At 35.9% G+C, this 22,853-nt stretch overlaps 1 protein-coding gene across 1 annotated transcript in view; it reads right to left on the bottom strand.

The window, feature by feature from the left end:
* The window catches only part of DOCK3 (dedicator of cytokinesis 3), a 409,735-nt gene that overhangs the window by 308,993 nt on the left and 77,889 nt on the right, over window positions 1–22,853 (bottom strand). Inside the window, exon 3 of the mRNA XM_027120931.1 lies at window positions 21,962–22,002. Within this exon, the coding sequence (XP_026976732.1) occupies window positions 21,962–22,002 (41 nt within the window). The remainder of the gene's footprint in view (window positions 1–21,961; window positions 22,003–22,853) is intronic.

Raw genomic sequence — 22,853 nt, 5'->3', positions numbered from 1 at the left:
GGCTGCACAGGCTCCCTGGAAGTGGGGTGTGGATAGTGACCTGTGCTCGCACACAGGCTTCTTGGTGGTGGCAGCAGCAGCCTTAGCGTCTCATGCCCGTCTCTGGGGTCCGCACTTTTAGCCACGGCTCGCACCCGTCTCTGGAGCTCCTTTAAGCAGCGCTCTTAATCCCCTCTCCTCCCGCACCAGGAAACAAAATGGGAAGGAAAAGTCTCTTGCCTCTTCGGCAGGTACAGACTTTTCCCCATACTCCCTACTCCCTCCCGGCTAGCCGTGGTGCACTAACCCCTGCAGGCTGTGTTCACGCCGCCAACCCCAGTCCTCTCCCTGCGCTCTGACCAAAGCCTGAGCCTCAGCTCCCAGACCCGCCCGCCCCGGCGGGTGAGCAGAAGATGGCGTATTTTTTAAATACTCTTTGGCCCACACCACTATCAGTAATAAACTCAATCTATACCACACAAACCCACCAGCAGCTGGACTACAGTAATGCATTTTACAGTTTTCAGTGTACAGATCTTTCACCTCCTTGGTTAAATTTATTCCCAAGTATTTGATTATTCTGATGCTACTGTGAATGGGATTGTTTCCTTTATTTCTTTTTCAGATATTTCATTGATAGTGCATAAAAACACAACTAAATTCTCTGTGTTCATTTTATATCCTGCAATTTTACTGAATGTATTGATTAGTTCTGTTTCTTGGGGGAATCTTTAGGATTTTCTATATATCATATGCAAACAAATAAAATTTTACTTCTTTACTCATTTTGATGCCTTTTATTTCCTTTTCTTACCTGACTGCTCTAGCTAGGACTTCCAGTACTATGTTGAATAGGCGTGGTGAGAGTGGGCACCCTTGTCTTGTTCCTCATCTTAGAGGAAAAGTTTTCAACTTTCACCACTGAGTATGACATTAGCTGTGGGCTTATCACATATGGCCTTTATTAGATTGAGGTGTGTTCCTCCTAAACCCAATTTGTTTTCAGTTTTATTCATTTAAGGATGTATTTTGTCAAAAAACTTTGCATATATTGAGATGATCATATGATTTTTATCTTTCATTCTATTGATGCAGTATAGCACATTCACTGATTTGTGAATGTTGAACCATCCTTGCATCCCTTGCATTAATCCCACTTAATTATGGTGTATGACCCTTTTCATGTGCTATTAAAACTGCTAATATTTTGTTGAGAGTTTTTGCATCTATATTCATCAGGAGTAATGACACGTATTTTTCTTTTCCTACACTGTCCTTATGTGGCTTTGGTATCAGAGTAATGCTAGCCTCATGAAATGAATCTGAAAGTGTTCCCTCCTCTTCAATTTTTGGAATAGTTTGAGAAGGACTGGTATTAATTCTTCTTTAAAGTTTAGTAGAATTCACCAGTGAAGTCATCTGGCCCTGAACTTTTCTTCGTTGGGAGGTTTTTTATTACTGATTCAATCTCCTTACTGATTATTGGACTATTCAGATGTTCTATTTCCTCGTGATTCATTCTGGATAGGTTGTAAGTTTCTAGGAATTTATCCATTTCTTCTAGGTGGTCCAATTTGTTAGCATACAATTGTCATAGTAGTCTCTTATAATCCTCTATTTCTGTGGTATCATTTTCAATGTCTCTTCTTTCATTTCTCATTTTGAGTCTTTTATTTCCTCAGTCAATTTTGTTTATCTTTTAAAAGAACCAGCTCTTAGTTACATTAACCTTTTCTCTTGTTTTTTGGTCTCTTTTTCATTTATTTTCACCCTGATCTTTGTTATTTCCTTGATTCTGCTAAATTTGGGCATAGTTTCTTCTTCTTTCTTCTAGTTTCTTCAGATGTAAAGTAAGGTTGTTTATTTAACATCTTTTTTTTTTTCTTACTGTAGGCAGTTATCACTATAAACTTCCCTCTTCAAACTGCTTTTGCAGTATCCCACAGGTTCTGGCATACTGTGTTTCTGTTTTCACTTGTGTCGAGATTTCTTTTTAATCTCTCCTCTGGTCCATTGGTTGTTCAGAATGTGTTAATTTTCATATATTTGTGAATTTTCCAGTTTTCTTGCTGTTACTGATTTCTAGTTTCATACCACTATGGTCAGAAAAGATACATGGTATGATTTCAATCTTCTTAAATTTGCTAAACCCTTGTTATATGACCTATTCTAAAGAATGTTCCATTTACAACTGAGAAGAACATGTACTCTGCTGCTGATGGATTGAATATTCTATATATGTCTCTTAGTTATATTTGGTCTAAAATATAGTTCAAGTCCAACATTTCCTTGTTGATTTTCTGTCTGGATGATCTATCCAGTGCTGAAAATGGGGTGCTGAAGGCTCCTATTATTATTGTATTGTTATCTACTTCTCCCTTCAAATCTATTAGTATTTGCTTACTATATTTAGGGGCTCCATTTTGGGTGAACATATATTTAAGACTGTTATAACTTATTGATAAATTGACCCCTTTATCATTATGTAATGACTTTCTTTGTCTCTAGTTAATTTTTGGCTTAAAGTCTATTTATCTGATATAAGTATAGCTCCCTGGGCTCTCTATTAGTTTCCCCTTGCACGAAATATCTTTTTCCATACCTTAACTTTCAAGCTACATGTGTCCTTAAAGCTGTAGTAAGTCTCTTGTAGGCAGCATGTAGCTGGGTCCTGTTTTTTTTAATACATCAAGCCACTCTAGGCCTTTTGATTGGAGAATTCAATCCATTTACATTTAGAGTAATTATTGATAGGTAAAGACTTACTAATGCCATCTTATTAATTGTTTCTGGCTGTTTTATGGTTCCCTTATTCCTTTCTTCCTTTCTTGCTGCCTTCCTTTATGAATTGATGATTCTTCCACTGTGGTATGCTTTGATTCCCATAACTCTATCTTTCGTGAATCTACTGTAGATTTTTGCTTTGTGGTTACCTTGGACATCAAGGCCACCAGTAATGTATTTTATATATTGGCTCATAATAAACTATAACCTATGCCAACAGAGAAATCTAATATGTGAAAATATGGGATTGAAAATAGGATAAAACACACAACCACATATAACCAAACCTAAATGATGACAACTGGTTATCTGTAAGGGAAGAATTAATAGTAAAAAGTTTAAAACACACAGAATTAGCATATACTTCTAAGAAGATGGAAGAAGACATATTTTTCACTATTCCTCCTGCTAAGTACAATGTAAAACTCTGGACATCATATATATATATATATATATATATATATATATATATATATATATATATAAAACATGCATATGGATACGCAAAATATACATAAAAATATACATCATATGTCATATATATAACATGTGTGTCATATATATATATATATATATATAGACATAAAAGTATTTTTGAAAACTGGAAGACTCTGAAAGGTGAAGAGAAGAAGGCAAACCACTGGGGTTGAGATGCAAGAAATAGCACAGTGGTGAACTCTCTAGATTTTCTTTTACCTTATGTATCCACTACTTGAAGCTAAAAAAGCTGGAGACCTGGAAACACCAAAAGGCACAAACAGAAAAAGACCCTAAAAAACCCTGTTCTTTCTAGTTTAAGAACCAGGAAAGGATCCACCTATCAAAACAAAAAACTTTTCAATAATAACCACTATATTGCTTCCAAATACCACCCAAAAAAAGCAATGGCCCAACTCCCACCCACACAAGCAAGGTCAATTGGAGGGACTGAACTTTGACCCTCATCAGGCTGTAATGAGGCAACCAAACTGGTACAGTATCAGAGAAAACCAAGTTGAGAGCCAAGACCTTCTATGCCAGTAGGCAATAATAAGCCACCAGCACTCTGGCAATGGAGACTACTGTTTAGGGGGCACCTGAACTTCTACCCCTAACAAGTATTAATGAGATTCCCTACATCACCCTGCTGTGCTGGTATAAGAAGAGGCCAAGGGGAGAGCTCAAACTTTCACCATCACTCAGAAATAACAAGACCACCACCCTCCTCCTGGTGTCATTGAAGGCCACATGGGGAGCAGTAAGGAAGTACTACAATGCCTTCCAACCAGTGAATAATCAGTGGAACACTAGTAGGAAGCTGGAATTCCCACACAAGGAAAAACAAGGAGCCTTCACCCTTTGGTGTCAACAGAGGCTGAGTGGGAAACATGGGATTCAAACCCCCTTGGCAGTAATGAGGTAAAACACCTCTTCCCTCTGCAGAAGCACTGTCACAAAGAGCCAGGTAAAATTGAAGGTTTAAATAAAATACAGAGTCTCATAATACCCAAAGGTCCAGGCTTCAGTTGAAAATCACTCATCATACCAAGAACCAGGAATCAAAGGGCATCAAAGGGACATGGATCCTACTAACTACTTCATGGACTCCATCAGGAAGCCTGTCCATGAGCCAATGGAGATGCCTCACACCTGCAGATCTTCCCAACTGGCCCATGAGCATCCCCAATGCTCTGCACACTCCATCACACTCCCTAGCTCTGTGGCCAGTTCCCTGTGCACACCACCAAGGGTGGTAATGAGTGCAAGCCTTTGTACATGGCTACTAAGCACATGCAGAAAGCCATTCAATTCTGCAGAATTGGGAGAAAGCACATAAACTTAAGCATGCAGCACCACCCTAGGTGAAGCAAACAAGAGACTGGCAGCAACCAGCCTAACTTTGCAGGATTGAGAAAAAGCATACAATCTTAGAAATTCCACCCCAAAAAAGAGAACAAGAAGTGTGGAGTAGGTGCATACATAGCAAAGGTCTAAGAAAGCCTCAGAATAACCAGCACGGCTGACAGAAGATACTTCTCTACCGAAGAGAGTCAGTAAAAATGAAGGAGGTGACTGCTTTTTCAAATGGAAAGACAGCAAAGCAAGACTTCAAGGAACATGAAAAATAAAGCAAACATGATATGATAAAAAGGGGACACAACAACTTTCCAGTAACCAACTCCAAAGAAATGAATCTGTGATGTGTCCAATAAAAAAAGTCAAAATAGTTGTTTTAAGAAAGCTAAACAAGGGAGGGAGACGCAAGAGGGAAGAGATATGGGAACATATGTATATGTAAAACTGATTCACTTTGTCATAAAGCAGAAACTAACACACCATTGTAAAGCAACTCTACTCCAATACAGATGTTAAAAAAAAAAAAGAAAGCTCAACAAACTACAAGAAAACACAGAAAGATCATTCAATGAAATCAAGAAAACAATACACAAATAAGAAGTTTAAAAGATGTACAGAAATCATAAAAAAGAACCAAATAGAAATTCTGGAACTGAAGATTACAGTGAATTTAATGAAAACTGCAACAGAGAATGTCAACAGCAGACATGATCAAAAAGAAGAAAAACTTAGTGAGACTGAACACAGGAACCTTGAGGTCATCCAGTCAAAAGAGAACAAAAGAAAAAATTTTTAAAGAGCAAAAAAAGTCCATATGAATTACAGAATACCATAAGGGGAAACAGTCTATGTAGTATTGCAGTTCCAGAAAGACAACGGAGGGAGAAGGGTTAGAGGGCTTATTTAAAGAAATAAGGGCTGAGAACTTCCCAAATCTTGGGAGATTTGGACATCCAAGTTCATGAAGCTAGGTCTCCAACAACATTCAACCCAAAAAGGTCAATTCCAAGACACATTATAATAAAACTGACTCAAATCCAAGACAAAGAGAATTTCAAAAGCAGCAAGAGAAAAAAAGGTTTGTAACTTATCAGGTAAACCCAATAAGGCTATCAGTAGTACTCAGCAGATATGCCAGGCAAGGAAACAGTGGAATAATACATTCAAAGTACTGAAAGAAAAAAATTGCCAACTAAAAATACTGGCAAAGATGTCTTTCAAAATTGGAGAAATGACTTTCCAAGACAAAAACTGAAAGAGTTCATCACCACTAAACCTGCCTTATAAGAAATGATGAAAGGAATTCTTCATCTGAAATGAAAGGACATAATTAGTAACACCAAAGCATGTGAAAATACAAAACACAGTGATAAAGATAAATATATAGTTAAATTCAGAATACTCTAATACTGTAATATGGCAACACATTAATCAATTAACTAGGGGGTTTCCCTGGTGGTGCAGTGGTTAAGAATCCGCCTATGAATGCAGGGGACATAGGTTAGAGCCCTGGTCCGGGAAGATCCCACATGCCGTGGAGCAACTAAGCCCATGCGCCACAACTACTGAGCCTGCGCTCTAGAGCCTGCGAGCCACAACTACTGAAGCCCACGTGCCTAGAGCCTGTGCTCCACAACAAGAGAAGCCACCACAGTGAGAAGCCTGCGCACTGCAACAAAGAGTAGTCCCCGCTCACCGCAACCAGAGAAAAGCCCATGCGCAGCAACAAAGACCCAATGCAGCCAAAAATAAAATTAAATTAATCAATTTACTATAAAGGTTAAAAGACAAAAGAATTTAAAATAACTATACCTACAACAATTTGTCAATAGATACATAAGAAGATGTAGATTGTGACATAAATATAAAATGTGGAAAAGAGGAATAAAAGGGAAGAGTTTTTATATGAGTTTGACATTAAGATGTTATCAGTGTAATAAAACAGACTGTTGTAAGACATCTTATGTAAACTTCATGGTAACCATAAAGAAAAATCTGCAGTAATACACAAAAGGATGGCATTAGTAAGTGAATTAAATTCACCAATCAAAAGGCATACAGTCACTGAAAGAATTTAAAAATATAACCCACCTATATGCTGCCTACAAGAAATTCAACTCACCATTAAGAATAAACATAGGCTCAAAATGAAGAAATAGAAAATGATATTCCATGCAAATGTAAATCAAAAGACAGCAGGGGTAGCTATACCTATATCAGACAAAATATACTTCAAGTCAAAAACCAGACAGCATAAAGAATGATTATTTAATGACCAAGGGGTTAATTCATCATGAGAATATGAAAACTGTAAATACATATGCACCAAACAACACAGCACCTAAATATATTAAATACTAACAGAGCTGAAGGGAGAAATAGACAACAATATAAAAACAGTAAGGGATTTCAATACACACTTTCAACAACAGATGGACTTTAAAACCAGGAAATCAGCAAGAAATCATCAGACTTAAATAATACTTTAAACCAAATGATCAGAAATACACAGAACATTCTATTCAAAGGCAGCATTCTTCTCCTACACACATGGAATATTCTCCAGGAGAGATAACATGTTAGGACACAAAGCAAGCTCAAGTCTTAACAAACTCATTAAACTGAAATTGTATCTTTTCTAACAACAATAATATGAAACTAGAAATAAATTAACAGGAAGAAAACTGGAATATAAACAAATAGGTAGAAATGAAACCACACCATCCTGAAAAATCAATGTATCAAAGCAGGAATCAAAAGAGAAATCAGCCTGTGTCCTCTAAGATGGGCGGATAGCACTTCCCTCAGGGTCCATGCATGAGGAGGGCAACAGACATGTCTATGGCAGGCGTAGCAGTAACTCTTAGCATGTGGCCTGTCTCTGGTTGGGTTGTAAATTCAGAAGGCAGGACCAAGACTGTATTCCTCACAGTCACATTGGGACAAAGCAGAAACTAACTGTTTGCATCTGAAACCATCTTACCCAGCAGCCCCCAGGCAGGTTTACCTTAACATCGTTCTTCCTGCTGCCCGTCCTGCTCAGGGCTCCAGAGACGTAGGTCCCAGGGCTTCCACCGATCATCTGCTCCTGGGAGTTTTTTGTAAACCCCACTTACTGCTTTTAAAATTGTGTGACCAGTTCAACGATGTAGGAAACGATCCTGAAGTCCACCACCACGTAATCACTGTTGATGCTGTGATGCTGTATTTTTCTAAAATGCACATGTGTGTTTGTGTGTGTTTTTTAAAACAGGTGTCCAACTGTATGTATGGTTTCTATCCAGCTCTTTTCACTTAATGTGAATTTCTGTATCATTAAATATTTTTGAGAATGTGGAAAAAAAGAGAAATCAAAAAATAACTTTACACAAGTAAAAGTGGAAACACAACATATGAAAATTTATGGGATGCATGAAAAGCATTCCTAAGATGAAAGTTTACAGTGATAAATGCCTACATTAAGAAAAAAAGAAAAACCTCAAAAAACAACCTAACTTTATATCTCAAGGAAATAAAAAAACAAGAACAAATTAAGCCCAAAGCTAGGAAAAAAGATCAGAGGAGAATAAATGATAATAAAAATAAACATAAAATAAACTTAAAACAACAGAAAAGATCAAAGAAATTAAGACCTAGCTTTTTGAAAAAATAAACGAAATTGAAAAACCTTTAACTAGACAAAGACAAAAAGAGAAAAGAATCAAATAAATAAAATTGAAAATAAAAGAGGAGACACTACAACTGATACAACAAAAATACAAAGGATTGTAAGAGACTACTATGAACAATCATACATCCACAAACTGGATGACCTAGAAGAAATGGATAAATTCCTAGAAACATACACCCTACCAAGACTGAATCATGAAGACAGAAAAAATCTGAACAAATCAATGACAAATAAGGAGAGTGAATCAGTAATTTAAAACCTCTCAACAAAGAAAAGTCCAGTACCAGATGGTTTTACTGGTGAGTTCTACAAAGATTTAAAGAAGAATTAATACCAATTCTTCTCAGAGTCAACCAAAATAACTTAATAAAAGGGTACAGGGCTTCCCTGGTGGCGCAGTGGTTGAGAGTCCGCCTGCCAATGCAGGGGACACGGGTTCGTGCCCCAGTCCGGGAAGATCCCACATGCCGCGAAGTGGCTGGGCCTGTGAGACATGGCCGCTGAGCCTGCGCGTCCGGAGCCTGTCCTCCGAAACGGGAGAGGCCACAATAGTGAGAGGCCCACGTACTGCAAAAACAAAAAATAACTTTACACAAAAGGGTACAATTCCAACTCATTTTACAAAGCCAGCATTATCTTGATATCAAAACCGGACAAGGACACCACAAGAAAAGAAAATTACAGGTCAATATTCTGATGAACATAGATGCAAAAAAATTCTCAACAAAATATAAGCAAATAAATTTCAATGTGACATTCAAAGAATCATACACTGTTATTAAGTTGGATTTATCAGTCAAATGCAATGATAGTTCCACATATGCAAAGCAATAAGTAGGATACACCAGTTTAACAAAATGAGGGATAAAATCATATGATCATCTCAATAAATGAGGAAAAAGCATTTGACAAACTCAACATTTCCCTGATTATTAGTGATGTTGTGCCTGCTGGCCATCTGCATTTCCTCTTTGGAAAAACATCTATTCAGTTCTGCCAATTTTTTAATTGGACTTCTTTTATAATGTTGAGTTGTATGAGCTATTTATATATGTTAGATATTAACCCCTTATCAGTCATATCACTTGCAAATATCTTCTCCTATTCAGTAAGATATCTTCATTTTGTTGATGGTTTCCTTTGCTGTGCAAAAGCTTTGAAGTTTAATTAGGTCCCATTTGTTTATTTTTGCTTTTGTTTCCTTTGTTTTAGGAGACAGATCCAAAAAAATATTGCTGCAATGTATGTCAAAGAGTGTTCTGCCTATGTTTTCCTCTAGGAGTTTTAATAGTATCCAGTCTAACATTTAATCCATTTTGAGTTTATTTTTGTATATAATGTTAGAGAATGTTATTTCATTTTTTACATGGAGCTGTCCAGTTTTCTATGCACCAATTACTGAAGAGACTGTGTTTTCTCCATTGTATACTCTTGCCTTCTTTATCTTAGATTAACAGACCGTAAGTGTGTGGGTTTACTTCTGGGCTCTCTATTCTGTTCCACTGATCTATGTGTCTGTTTTTGTGCCAGTACCATATTATTTTGATTACTGCAGCTTTGTAGTATAGCCTTAAGTCAGGGACCATGATCCCTCCAGCTCTATTCTTCTTTTTCGAGATTGTTTTGGCTATTCAGGGTCTTTTGTGTTTCCATATAAAGCTTAAATTTATCTGTTCTAGGTCTGTAAAAAATGCCATTGGTATTTTGATAGGGATTGCACTCAATCTCTAGACTGCCTTGGGTAGTATAGTCATTTTAACAATATTAATACTCCCAATCCAAGAACATGGTATATATCTTTCCATCTGTTTCTGTCGTCTTCAATTTCTTTCATCAGTGTCTTACAGCTTTCCGAGCGTGGGTCTTTTACCTCCTTGGGTAGGTTTATTCCTAGGTGTTTTATTCTTTTTGAAGCAATGATAAATGGGATTGTCTCCTTAATTTCTCTTTCTGATAGTTCGTTGTTAGAGTATAGAAATGCAACACATTTCTGTATATTAATTTTGTATCCTGCAACTTTACAAAGTTCATTGACGAGCTCTAGTAGTTTTCTGGTGGCATCTTTAGGATTTTCTATGCATAGTATCATGTCACTGGCAAATAGTGACAGTTTTACTTCTGTCTTTTCAATCTGGACTCCTTTTATTTCTTTTTCTTCTCTGACTGCTGTGGCTAGGAATCCAAAACTACATTGAATAAAAGTGGTGAGAGTGGACATCTTTGTCTTGTTCCTGATCTTAGAGAAAATCCTTTCAGCTTTTCACCATTAAGTACGAAGTTAGCTGTGGGTCTGTCATATATGGCCTTTATTATGTTGAGGTATATTCCCTCTATGCCCACTTTATGGAGAGTTTCTATCATAAACGATATTGAACTTTATCAAAAGCTTTTTCTGCCTCTACTGAGATGATCATATGGTTTTTATTCTTCAATCTGTTAATGTGGTGCATCAAACTGATTGACTTGCAGATACTGAAAAATGCCTGCATCCCTGGGATAAATCCCACTTGATCATAGTGTATATCCTCTTAATGTATTGTTGGAGTCAGTTTGCTAATATTTTGTTGAGGATTTTTGCATCCATGTTCATCAATGACACTGGCCTGTAATTTTCCTCTTTTATGATATCTTTGTCTGGTTTTGATATCAGGGTGATGCAGACCTCATAGAATGAGTTTGGAAGTGCTCCTTCCTCTGCAATTTTCTGAAGTATCAGAAGGATGGGTGTTAACTCTTCTCTAAATGTTTGATAGAATTCACCTGCGAAGCTATCTGGTCCTGGACTTTTGTTCGTTGGGAGTTTTTAAATAACTGATTCAATTTCATCACTTGCAATTGGTCTGTTCATTAGAAAATATGAAATAGAAATTTTTCTTCCTGGTTCAGTCTTAGGAGATTGTATCTTTCTAAGAATTTGTCCACTTCTAGGTTGTCCATTTTATTGGGATATAGTAGTTGATAGCAGTCTCTTATGATCCTTTGTATTTCTGTGGTGTCAGTTGTAACTTCTTCTTTTTCATTTCTGATTTCATCGATTTGGGCCCTCTCCCTTTTTTTCCTGAGAGTCTGGCTAAAGGTTCACTTATTTTGTTTATCTTTTCAAAGAACCAGCTTTTAGTTCACTGATGTTTTCTACTGTTTTTTTAGTCTCTATTTCATTTATTTCTGCTCTGATCTTTATGATTTCTTTCCTTCTATTAACCCTGGGTTTTGTTGCTTTAGGTGCTTTCTCTGGTTGCTTTAGGTGCAAGGTTAGGTTGTTTATTTGAGATTTTTCTTATCTCCTAAGGTAAGCTTGTATCACTATAAACTTCCTTCTTAGAACTGCTTTTGCTGCAGCCCATGGGTTCTGGATCATCCTGTTTCATTTTCATTTGTCTCTATGTATTTTTTTATTTCCTCTTTGATTTCTTCAGTGATCCACTGGTTGTTTAGTAGCATATTGTTTAACCTCCCTGCATTTGTGTTTTTCTGCAGTTTTTTTTGTAGTTGATTTCTAGTCTCATAGCATTGTGGTCAGAAAAGATGCTCGATGTGATTTCAATTTTCTTAAATTTACTGAGGCTTGTTTTGTGGCCTAGCATGTGACCTATCCTGGAGAATGTTCCATGTGCACTTGAAAAGAATGTGTACTCTGCTGCTTTCAGTCCAATCCTAATTCTTGATAAACAATTTCTGTAACCTTGTGGGTCTTGCCTTTATAAGTTTCCCCCATTTTGTAGTCCAGTGGAATACAATTCAAGTGCTGTCTTGGATTTATGCTTCCTGGGCTGCAGTCCTAACAAACCCCAAATAAACTTTTTTTTTTTTTTTTTGGCCTCAACCAGGTCTCCATTCTTGGAATTCTTGGTTAATGATATCCTAGTTTTGATATGGTACTATAGTTTTCTAAGATGTTATCAATAAAGGAAACCAGGCAAAGGGTACACTGGATCTGTTTATATTATTTATTATAAGTGCACATAAATCTTTAATCATCTCAAAAATATAAAGTATAATAATGGAAGAAATTTTTGCATATTGGGGTATGGGGAAGCCATTCTGGCTTATACATGATTTGGCCTGAAATTTATGTCAACTAGAAGAGCCTGGCTTACAGTCTGTCAAACATACATTGCATATCTGCTTTCACCATTAAAGAAAAGAATGCATTATCTAGAAGTAAAAAGAATGTCCACTTTGAAGACAGGGATAAATGCCTCCCTTCTTATGACACCAATGCTAGTACTGCTTCGAAGATAAGGTTTTCCTCCCAGATGCCAAGGTCATACTGACTCACTGTGTACGAGCTAATCTGTCTCTTTTGAAACCTTGAAGGAATGGAGCCCTGTCATGTTTGATGCAGTTCTTTGTTCTTACAAGATATAAAACTGTGCTGAAAACCATGCTTCTCTGGAGTGCTTTGGTGGAGGCTGCACTCCAGGCTGGTCCTCAGCTTGGCTCGAATAAAACTCTCTTCTATTCCTTATGATAGAATGCTTACTTAATATTTCTCAACAATAACAACAACAGGATCTGTCTCCATCAAAAACAACTAGAAGTCTGAAATATATGCCAAATGCTTTTAGACACTAGACAACCAGCAGCACAGGAATGTGATCTTGGGAGAAGAGAAACAAATTAAATGAGTCATACAATTTTCCAACGCTTTTTGCCTGGAGGCCTTTATTGATCAGAGAGTGACAGCACAGAGTAAGCCACTGTCACTAAGATTAAAAGCCAAACACCAGTAGGAGAAGGCTGAGAGAGCTGAATTTTGTGGGGCAGAAAACAGAAGGGAATCATGAAGAGAAAGAAGTACAGAATTCTTCAGAGAGATTCCATTGAGTATTTAGCTGAAAACTAAGCTGCAGTTACAGAGAGTGAGACTCTGTGTGGCCAAGGAAAGAGTAACTAATAATTGACAGCTATAAGCTGAACAATTCCTAGAGCATACCTAAGACTGGTACACATTAAAGTTCTAATCGACCACAATGGAAAGAGCTCAGTGAACACATGGTTCTTCAAATAAAGATCCAGTAACACTGCATATTAAAAGTAAGGTCAAACAGGGGCTTCCCTGGTGGTGCAGTGGTTAAGAATCCGCCTGCCAATGCAGGGGACATGGGTTCAAGCCCTGACCCGGGAAGATCCCCTATGCTGCGGCGCAACTAAGCCTGTGTGCCACAGCTACTAAGCCTGAGCTCTAGAGCCCACAAGCCACAACTACTGAGCCCACGTGCCACAACTACTGAAGCCTGCAGGCCTAGAGTCCATGCTCCGCAACAAGAGAAGCCACAACAATGAGAAGCCCGTGCACTGCAATGAAGAGTAGCCCCCCACTCACCGCAACTAGAGAAAGCCCGCGCACAGTAACAAAGTAATTGATTAATTAATTTTAAATTAATTTATTTATAAATTAATTATTTATTTATAAATTAATTAATTAATTAATTTTAAATTAATTAATTGGTTAATTAATTTTAAAAAGTATATATGCTGATTATCCTTTAAAAAAAAAAAAAAGTAAGGTCAAACAACCCCAGAGTAAGGGCTACTACAGGCACACTCTAACAAACCTTAAGGATCAAGCTGAATTACAAGTAAATTAAGTGCCTGCAAAAATGAATTCAATTTTTTTTAAAAGATGACAAAATTCAGATCAAGAAATTCAACAATATAACTTCAAAATTCTAGAAAACAAAACAATTTCCAGATATGTAAAAATTTAAACCATAACCAGGAGAAAAAGCAGTTAATAGCAAGAGACCAAAAATGATATATAATGGGAACTAGCAGAAGTTTACAGTGCTATTAAAATTTCTCCAAGATTTAAAAGAAAACATAAGGGAAGTGCTATCAATATACAAAATGGAACAAAATGGAAATAACAGAGCTGAAAAACAGAACATCTAAATGAAAACGTTCATTTGAGGTGTTTAATGGCAAATTAGATACATGAAAGAAAGAGTAGCACACTTTAACACCTAGTATTAAAACTATCCAAACAGACCTGGGGGAAAAGACCGAAAAATAAATTAAATTAGAAGTAGAAATCTTTGAAATATTATAAAACAGTGTAACATATGTGGAACTGGAGAACCAAAGAGAAGTAGCAATATTTCAGGAAATCATTTAAAAATTTTTCTAAATTAGATGAAAAACACAACCCACAGATATAGGAAACTCCATGATATAAATTTGGATGAACACACACACACACACACACAACACCAAAATATATCATAAGCAAATTGCCCAAAACAATGATAAAGATAAATCATAAAAGCATCCAGAAATCAAAACAAATATTTAAAAACACTATAGTACAAGAAACAAAGAATTGATAAAGACTTTTCATTAGAAATACTATAAAGCCAGAAGACAATGAACTGACATATTTAAAGGGAATTGTATAAACCCACGCACATATTGTCACCTTATCTTTGATAAAGGAGGCAAGAATATACAGTGGAGAAAAGACAGCCTCTGCAATAAGTGGTGCTGGGAAAACTGGACAGGTACATGTAAAAGTATGAGATTAGAACACTCCCTAAAACCATACACAAAAATAAACTCAAAATGGATTAAAGACCTAAATGTAAGGTCAGACACCATCAAACTCTTAGAGGAAAACATAGGCAGAACACTCTATGACATAAATCACAGCAAGATCTTTTTTGACCCACCTCCTAGAGAAATGGAAATAAAAACAAAAATAAACAAGTGGGACCTAATGAAACTTCAAAGCTTTTGCACAGCAAAGGAAACCATAAACAAGACCAAAAGACAACCCTCAGAATGGGAGAAAATATTTGCAAATGAAGCAACTGACAAAGGATTAATCTCCAAAGCATACAAGCAACTCATGCAGCTCAAAATCAAAAATACAAACAACCCAATCCAAAAATGGGCAGAAGACCTAAATGGACATTTCTCCAAAGAAGATATACAGATTGCCAACAAACACATGAAAGAATGCTCAACATCACTAATCATTAGAGGAATGCAACTCAAAACTACAATGAGATATCATCTCACACCAGTCAGAATGGCCATCATCAAAAATCTACAAACAATAAATGCTGGAGAGGGTGTGGAGAAAAGGGAACCCTCTTGCACTGTTGGTGGGAATGTAAATTGATACAGCCACTATGGAGAACAGTATGGAGGTTCCTTAAAAAACTAAAAATAGAACTACCATACGACCCAGCAATCCCACTACTGGGCATATACCCTGAGAAAACCATAACTCAAAAAGAGTCATGTACAAAATGTTCATTGCAGCCCTATTTACAATAGCCAGGACATGGAAGCAACCTAAGTGTCCACTGACAGATGAATGGATAAAGAAGATGTGGCACATATATATGATGGAATATTACTCAGCCATAAAAAGGAAGGAAACTGAGTTATTTGTAGTGAGGTGGATGGACCTAGAGTGTGTCATACAGAGTGAAGTGAGTCAGAAAGAGAAAAACAAATACCCTATGCTAACACATATATATGGAATCTAAGAAAAAAAAAAGAAAATGGTCAGAAGAACCTAGGGGCAAGACGGGAATAAAGACGCAGACCTACTAGAGAATGGACTTTAGGATATGGGGAGGGGGAAGGGTAAGCTGGGACAAAGTGAGAGAGTGGCATGGACATATATACACTACCAAACGTAATGTAGATAGCTGGTGGGAAGCAGCCGCACAGCACAGGGAGATCAGCTTGGTGCTCTGTGACCACCTGGAGGGGTGGGATATGGAGGGTAGGAGGGAGGGAGATGCAGGGGGCAAGATATATGGGGACATATGTATATGTATAACTGATTCACTTTGTTACAAAGCAGAAACTGACACACCACTGTAAAGCAATTATACTCTAATAAAGATGTTAAAAATAAAATGAAAATAAATAAAGGGAATTGTATACCCAATGAAAATATTTTTGAAAAATAAAGGTGAGTAAATCCAACGCAAATAAAATGAATAGAATAAAGAGGAGAAATCTGTGAAACAGACCAAAAAAAACCTTTTAAGTCAAAAGTTAAGTTGAGAGGATCAAAACAACAAAAATCTAAATAGATTTGACCAAGAAAAATAGAGGACACAGCTCCCTAAAGCCTAGAATGAAAGAGGGATCATCACTAAATGTCTTACAGACGTTAAAAAATAAATAGCATGAATATCTAGGACAATTCAAAAATATACTGAAATAGAAAAATCTCTTGCAAAATACAACTAATCAAAACTGAGAGAATGCATTAGACAAAGATACTGAAGATAGACTATAAGCCCCAACCAAAAACAAAAAAAAATTTAATGACAAATTAGACTTCCTCAAAATTAAAATCTATTCTTCAGGACACAACAGTAAGAAAATGAAAAGGCAAACCACACAGTGAAAGAATATATTTACAAGGACTTGTATTCAGAGTAGAGTATTCATATAACTCAATAAGAAAACAATCCAATAAAATATAGGTGAAAGATATGGACACTTCACAGAAAAAAAAAAAAGAGGTTAAAGGACAATAAACATTTGAAAAGGTGTTCAACCTCTTTAGTCGTTAGGGAAATAAAAATTAAAAGCAAAGCAAGAGACCACTAGCTCATCCATTAGAATGTCTAAAATTAAAAAGACTGAAAATAAAAAGTGTTGCTGAAAAAGTGGACCAATTGAAAGTCCGATACTTAAATTTATACTTAATTTTGGTTGGGTTCCCACCATTAACTGATAAGAAGTACTCACTGTGCCTCAACTATTTCTACAAACAACATGGTTTATGCTGCTGAATGCCTGCTTTCCTTCCAGGAATGTGGAATTTTGTTACACGCTACACAGAGGTTGCATACAGGACCAGTGCCTGATAAAAACTCTGGCTATGAGTCTCAAGCAAGCTTGCCTGGTTGGCAACATTTCATATGTGTTGTCACAATACTCCTGGGGGAATTAAGCTTCTCCTGTATGACTCCACTGAGAAAGGACTCTTAGAAGCTTGTGCCTGGTTTCCCCAGACTTTACCCCATGCACCTTTGCTATTTTGATTTGTATCCTTCCACGGTAATTATTCACAGCTGTGAGTACAATTACATAATGAGTCCTTTGGGTCCCCAGAGCAAATCTTCAAGTCTTTGGGTCTTGAGGGCCTCCAAACACAACAACAAATAAGCATGACACAAAATATCACCTAGCCTTCACTTCCTTCAACTCCCACCATCTTCTCCCCCACTGACAACAACATAAACACTAATAATAAGATCCATTAATGGAGAACACTTAAAATGTAGCTATTAGGTAAATTCCAGATCACAAACCCACATTTCAGTACAGAATAACCATGATAAAATGTCAATTTTTTTTTAAGTTTTCAGTTAGGAGAGCTCCTACTGATGATAATTAGCACTTTCCTTCATTAAAAAAAAATCATTAGATTAGGTCTCATTATGACTTGGTGTATGACCAAGTCTGTATTAAAATGAACCATCACAGCTACAAAGTAAGTTGAGAGACTGAAATGATAATGTACCACAAACTACACATATTTAAAGTGTAGAATTTGATGCTTTGGCATATACACACACCAGTGAAACCATGGCACAATTAAAATAATGACATTTGAATCACCCCCCCAAAGTTTCCTCATATCTTTTTGTAATCTATCCCTCTCTTCAGGGATAGATTGGCAGGCAACCATGTAACTGGTTTAAGGCATTATAAATTACTAGCATTTTCCAGAATTTTACCTAAATCAAATTTGAAATGTTCATCAGTCCTCCACTCACAAAATCACCACTACAGCCTTATTTATATTCCCAAGAATCTACATCTACTTCCTTCCTTTCACCCATAACCTACTGTGGTAACTACTCTACCTTCTCTCTATCACTCAACCCACTAGACTCTGGCTTTCTGCCACTATCATCCTATGACTACATGGGATTCTCTAAAACATCACCAATGGCCTTCTGTCAAACACAATGGCCCCTACTCAGTACCCATTCTATTCTACTAGACTACTCTACAGTACTTGAAATCATTAATTACTCTGTTTTTTAAAAACTTTCTTTTCCTTAGCCAGCTATGACCTCCAGTTCTCAAACTCCATGTGCTAGTACCTCTTTTTCTGTCCTCCAAGACGCTGGCAGTCTTTAAAGTCTCATTTCCAGCCCTATGCTATCATAGCAGTTGTTGTTATAGCAACAGAAACAAATATTTACTGTACTGTTACCATATGCTAGGCGCTGTGTTAAGAGCTTCATATAAGCTCATTGATTTCTAACAATTCTACAAGATAAGTAATGTTACACTCATTTCAAATTACATACAAAATTAAGAGAGAATAGTATATTGAACCTCCACGAACCTACCACCCAGCTTCAACAATGATCAATGTTTTGCCAACCTTGATTAATTAATACCCACGTACATATTCTTACCCACTGCCATACTTTAGAGCAAATTTCAGAAATTACCCATAAGTACTTAAATATGTATCTTTAACAGGTGCTTACTATTTCTCCAATAAACTCTATTTCATGGTTATACTGTATGGCACGAGTGAATCTGTGCCTCTGTTACACGCCTGTTGCCAAAGAGACATAATCCAAATTCCTTAGGATTCCTTACAGTCTTTGGTATGTAAGACTCTGTAAATATGGATCCGATGTACCTTTCCTGCCTTACCATCCATCACTTTCATCCAGGCACTATGCCCTAGCCAGTTTGGACTATTTACCATTCCCTGAACATGCCTTGCAATTTCACACCTCTATACCTCTGTTTTTGCTGTGTAAAACATTCAATAATGTCCTGTTCCTATCTGGCAGAATTCTAGGTATCCAGTTGACAATTCCTGTATAAGAACTGATCCTGAAACCACAAAATGAAAGTAAATATAAATTCTCTTGAATTTCATTCCTTTTCTCTTGGGCATATGCTTTATAAAATGCACAAAATTATCATCAAATATATGTTCTCCTTTTCCTTAATTTTATCTTATTCTCCTACTTTTTAATTCACAAAATTTAGTATTACATATTACCTGCATATTATATTTCTCTTAAACTGTACAATTTTAATATATGGTCACAAAAATATATAACTGAAAGGGCATTTTATAGTAAAACTTTTTATACAAAGAAATGCTTTACCATTTACTAATTATTTCTGAATGCTATCTAGTTCAGACACTATTTTATTTGGGCTATTTCAAGTTTTATTATTAGTATAAATTGTACATAACTAAAGACATAGTTTAATAAGTAAACTTTTTCATTTTTCTTTAGCCACTAATAGCTATGAAAAACCTATTGAAATTTCTAATTATTATGATCATAATATTAAGATAAATAAAAGATATATAGGGATGCATTTTTTAATCATTCTATGTGTGTAAAATCACTAAATGATTATCTTTTACAAACATGAAAGAATTTTCAACATAGTTCCATAAAATACCACTGCCACAGGGTGAAATTTAGTTAATACTGTATTTCCATCTGTTAATTTTTTTAAGTTTAAGAATATAAATACTAGCTATCACGAGGTATATATATACATGTCGCTAATAAATGCTACAGTAATCTAAGATTCTAGAATGGAGTTGGTATTACCAAAATACACAACCTCAAAAGTACTACATTAGCCTAAACTAAAAAAGTTAAAGGAGTCTGATCAGACAAAATGAGCTCTAACATTTCTTTTCTTTTTTTCTTTTTATTTTTTGGTTGCGCCACTCGGCTTGTGGGATCTTAGTTACCCAACCAGGGTTTAAACCCGGGCCACCGCAGTGACAGCACCAAGTTGTAACCACTGGACCGCCAGGGAATTCCCTCTAACACTTTAGATTAGTGTCATCTGGTTCCCTCATTTTGATTAGTTTATCAAATCATTGCTAAGATTAATCACAAAATGGCCTCTCCCACAGGCGCTAAACACCTTTGTTGCAGGAAAAAGAATTTGGAAAATAGGTATGAGATTCTGAGCACTTCTCCTTAACTCTAAAATAGAACTCTGATTAATCTGCTGGAGAAGCCACATGGAAAGATAGAGACCTTGAGGTTACAACATGTAGCTATTTTGGTGATCCAGCTGAGGACAGCCTTCCAGCCATCCCTGCCAACATACCACATGTGTGAGTAAACCCTTTTGGACATTCCAGCCAGCTGAGCCCACAGATAACTGTAGCCACAAGTGGTGTCACCTATACAGAATGATGATTAGCTTTAGTCCACTATATTTTGGGATGCTTTGCCACACAGCAATAGATAATATTGTAAGGGTATCATCATTAATGTCCCACTTAACAAGGTTTTCAAGCCACACACTGTGCATCAACTGATATTTTAAAGACAAAAATAAAATAATTTCAAAGACCACTGTCTCCACACTGATCCCCAAACCCTAGTATTTGAAGCAAGGTGGTGGGGTGGCTAAGATCACAAATATTAATAAAAATAAATAAATAGCACGTAATATCACAAATTACAGCTTTCCAATCATTTATAAGATTTCTCATTTATTCAAGTTCTAAATTTTTGACAATTTCAAATCAAGGTAACAAACATAAAATACAAATAGAAGTTATTTCCACATGAGCCTTCCTGAGATGGAAATAACACCTGAAAGTGTGTCTTAAAACTAGAGACACAAGGTAAAAAATTACCTACGAGCAGTGGTTCTTAACTGGGTCAATGTTACCACCACCACCCCACCTACCTCCCACTCCCCAGGGCCAGGGCCTTTGGCAATGTCTGGAGACATTTTTCACTGCCACAACTTGAGAGGAGATGTTAGTGAGTGGAGGTCATATACGCTGCTAAATTTCTTATAATGTACAAGATAACAAAGAATTATCTGGCCCAAAATGTCAACATTGCCAAGGATAAGAAGCCCTAGCTATGAGGAATGAAAGTATGAAGATATTGTCTTCTTATGATCACTACCTTAAAAACTAATGACAAGTGATTCTACTGGCAAAATTGATGATTGCAACTCTGAAAATTTTTATTTTTTAATAAAAGTAATGTGATAATTTTGGTATTTTCTACATAAGAAAAAGCATAATACACTAAATATTAAGCCTACAAAAAATATATAAGAAAAACTGATAATATAAAATAAAGCAGAAAGAAGTTTTTGCAAATGCATTACTGGAAAAAAATGTTGCTACATGTATTACAACTACCAATTAAAATATATTTTGTTTGATCAAATTACTATTAATTGGTAATAGAATAAACACATAAATCTAGTCCATAAAATAAGCATTTGGCACTTAAAAGTCTTATTTAAATTCATATTTTAACAAGAACATTATGATCAACAGAGATGTATCTAACTGAACATTATTTTTAAAGTTTTTTCCATTTTAGAAATAAACTTATCTAACTAATCACATGACTATACAGGACTAGGCCTATGAAAAAGTCAATGTACTTTTGTCAACTGTTTTAAGGAAAAAATATTAAATGTCCTAAATAGGCTTTTTCAAAATAAGTTTCGCATCTATTACCATACACACACTTTTCTGTCCTTTTTAAAAGGTCATTTTAATACTGCTGAGACAGAGTAGAGTCTGATACAGTTCTATAAAGGAAAGAATGAGTGTGGTTAGTGTAAAAGATTCAAAGACCGACAAGTAAGAATTGTTTTTATATCAAACAAATATACTTAGGCTGCTTTCTACATTAGAAAAGGTAACAATAAACTTTTCATTACCTTTACATTTGGCTTCTTTGTTGAAACTCCTCTATACCAACCTAAAACAAAGCATACAAAAGATATTAAAATCATATTGTTGTCACTTTCTGTAAGAGACATTATTTTTAGGATAATTAATTAATGCAAAACTTTCTAGTAAGTTTTAGGCACTTTATGCCTTTATTAAGTGTAGTTTACTCCAAAAGAAATAATCTTACAATAAATACAACATTCCCAATTTTCATCAAAAAGTACAAAATCCCTTTCAACTGAATAAGACAAAAAAAAAAATTAGAAAAGATTTCAGAGGACATATATTCAACTCCTTGAAAATTCCCAGAGGAAACCGTTAGGGGTTAGGAAAATGCCAAAATCATATAGCTTTTTTGGTGGCAAATAGGGAGTACAGCCCAGACTTTCTATTTCCTGGTCTCACTGACTCTCCCATGCACTAAACTACACCACCCTCATTTCTTGGCTTTCCAGTTGCTGAAGTTGACATCAGTGCTTCATTTATTCCCTCTCACCATTCATAAACAGCAATAACAATGAAAGTTAAAATTACACAATAGAAACAATTTTCAGAGAAAGGAAATTTTTTTACCAACTTTTCTTAAATCCAATCTATTATTTTCAGAGGGTTGCTATAGTTTCTCTACTTGGGTTTAAGGGGAAACAACTCCAATGAGTAGAAGAGGAAGCTAAGAGTTATATTTAAAGGAGGAATATGAAGAAAAAAGAAAGAGGAGATTGTTGATGATAGCTAATATTAACTGAGAGCTTACTATCCTTAATTCCATGTTCTGAAATTGAGTTGTTCCATGTATTAACCTTTAAGTCCCACAACAAAGCCATGAGGAAAACAATCAACTTTTTCTCCCCTGAAATCATAACAAACAATAAAATAATA

The sequence above is a fragment of the Aethalodelphis obliquidens genome, unplaced genomic scaffold, assembly GCF_003676395.1.
Source record: "Aethalodelphis obliquidens isolate GAN/ISIS:26980383/991018 unplaced genomic scaffold, ASM367639v1 scaffold22, whole genome shotgun sequence".
In the NCBI taxonomy this organism is placed as follows: domain Eukaryota; kingdom Metazoa; phylum Chordata; class Mammalia; order Artiodactyla; family Delphinidae; genus Aethalodelphis; species Aethalodelphis obliquidens.
This window is presented reverse-complemented; position numbering and strand designations above follow the sequence as displayed.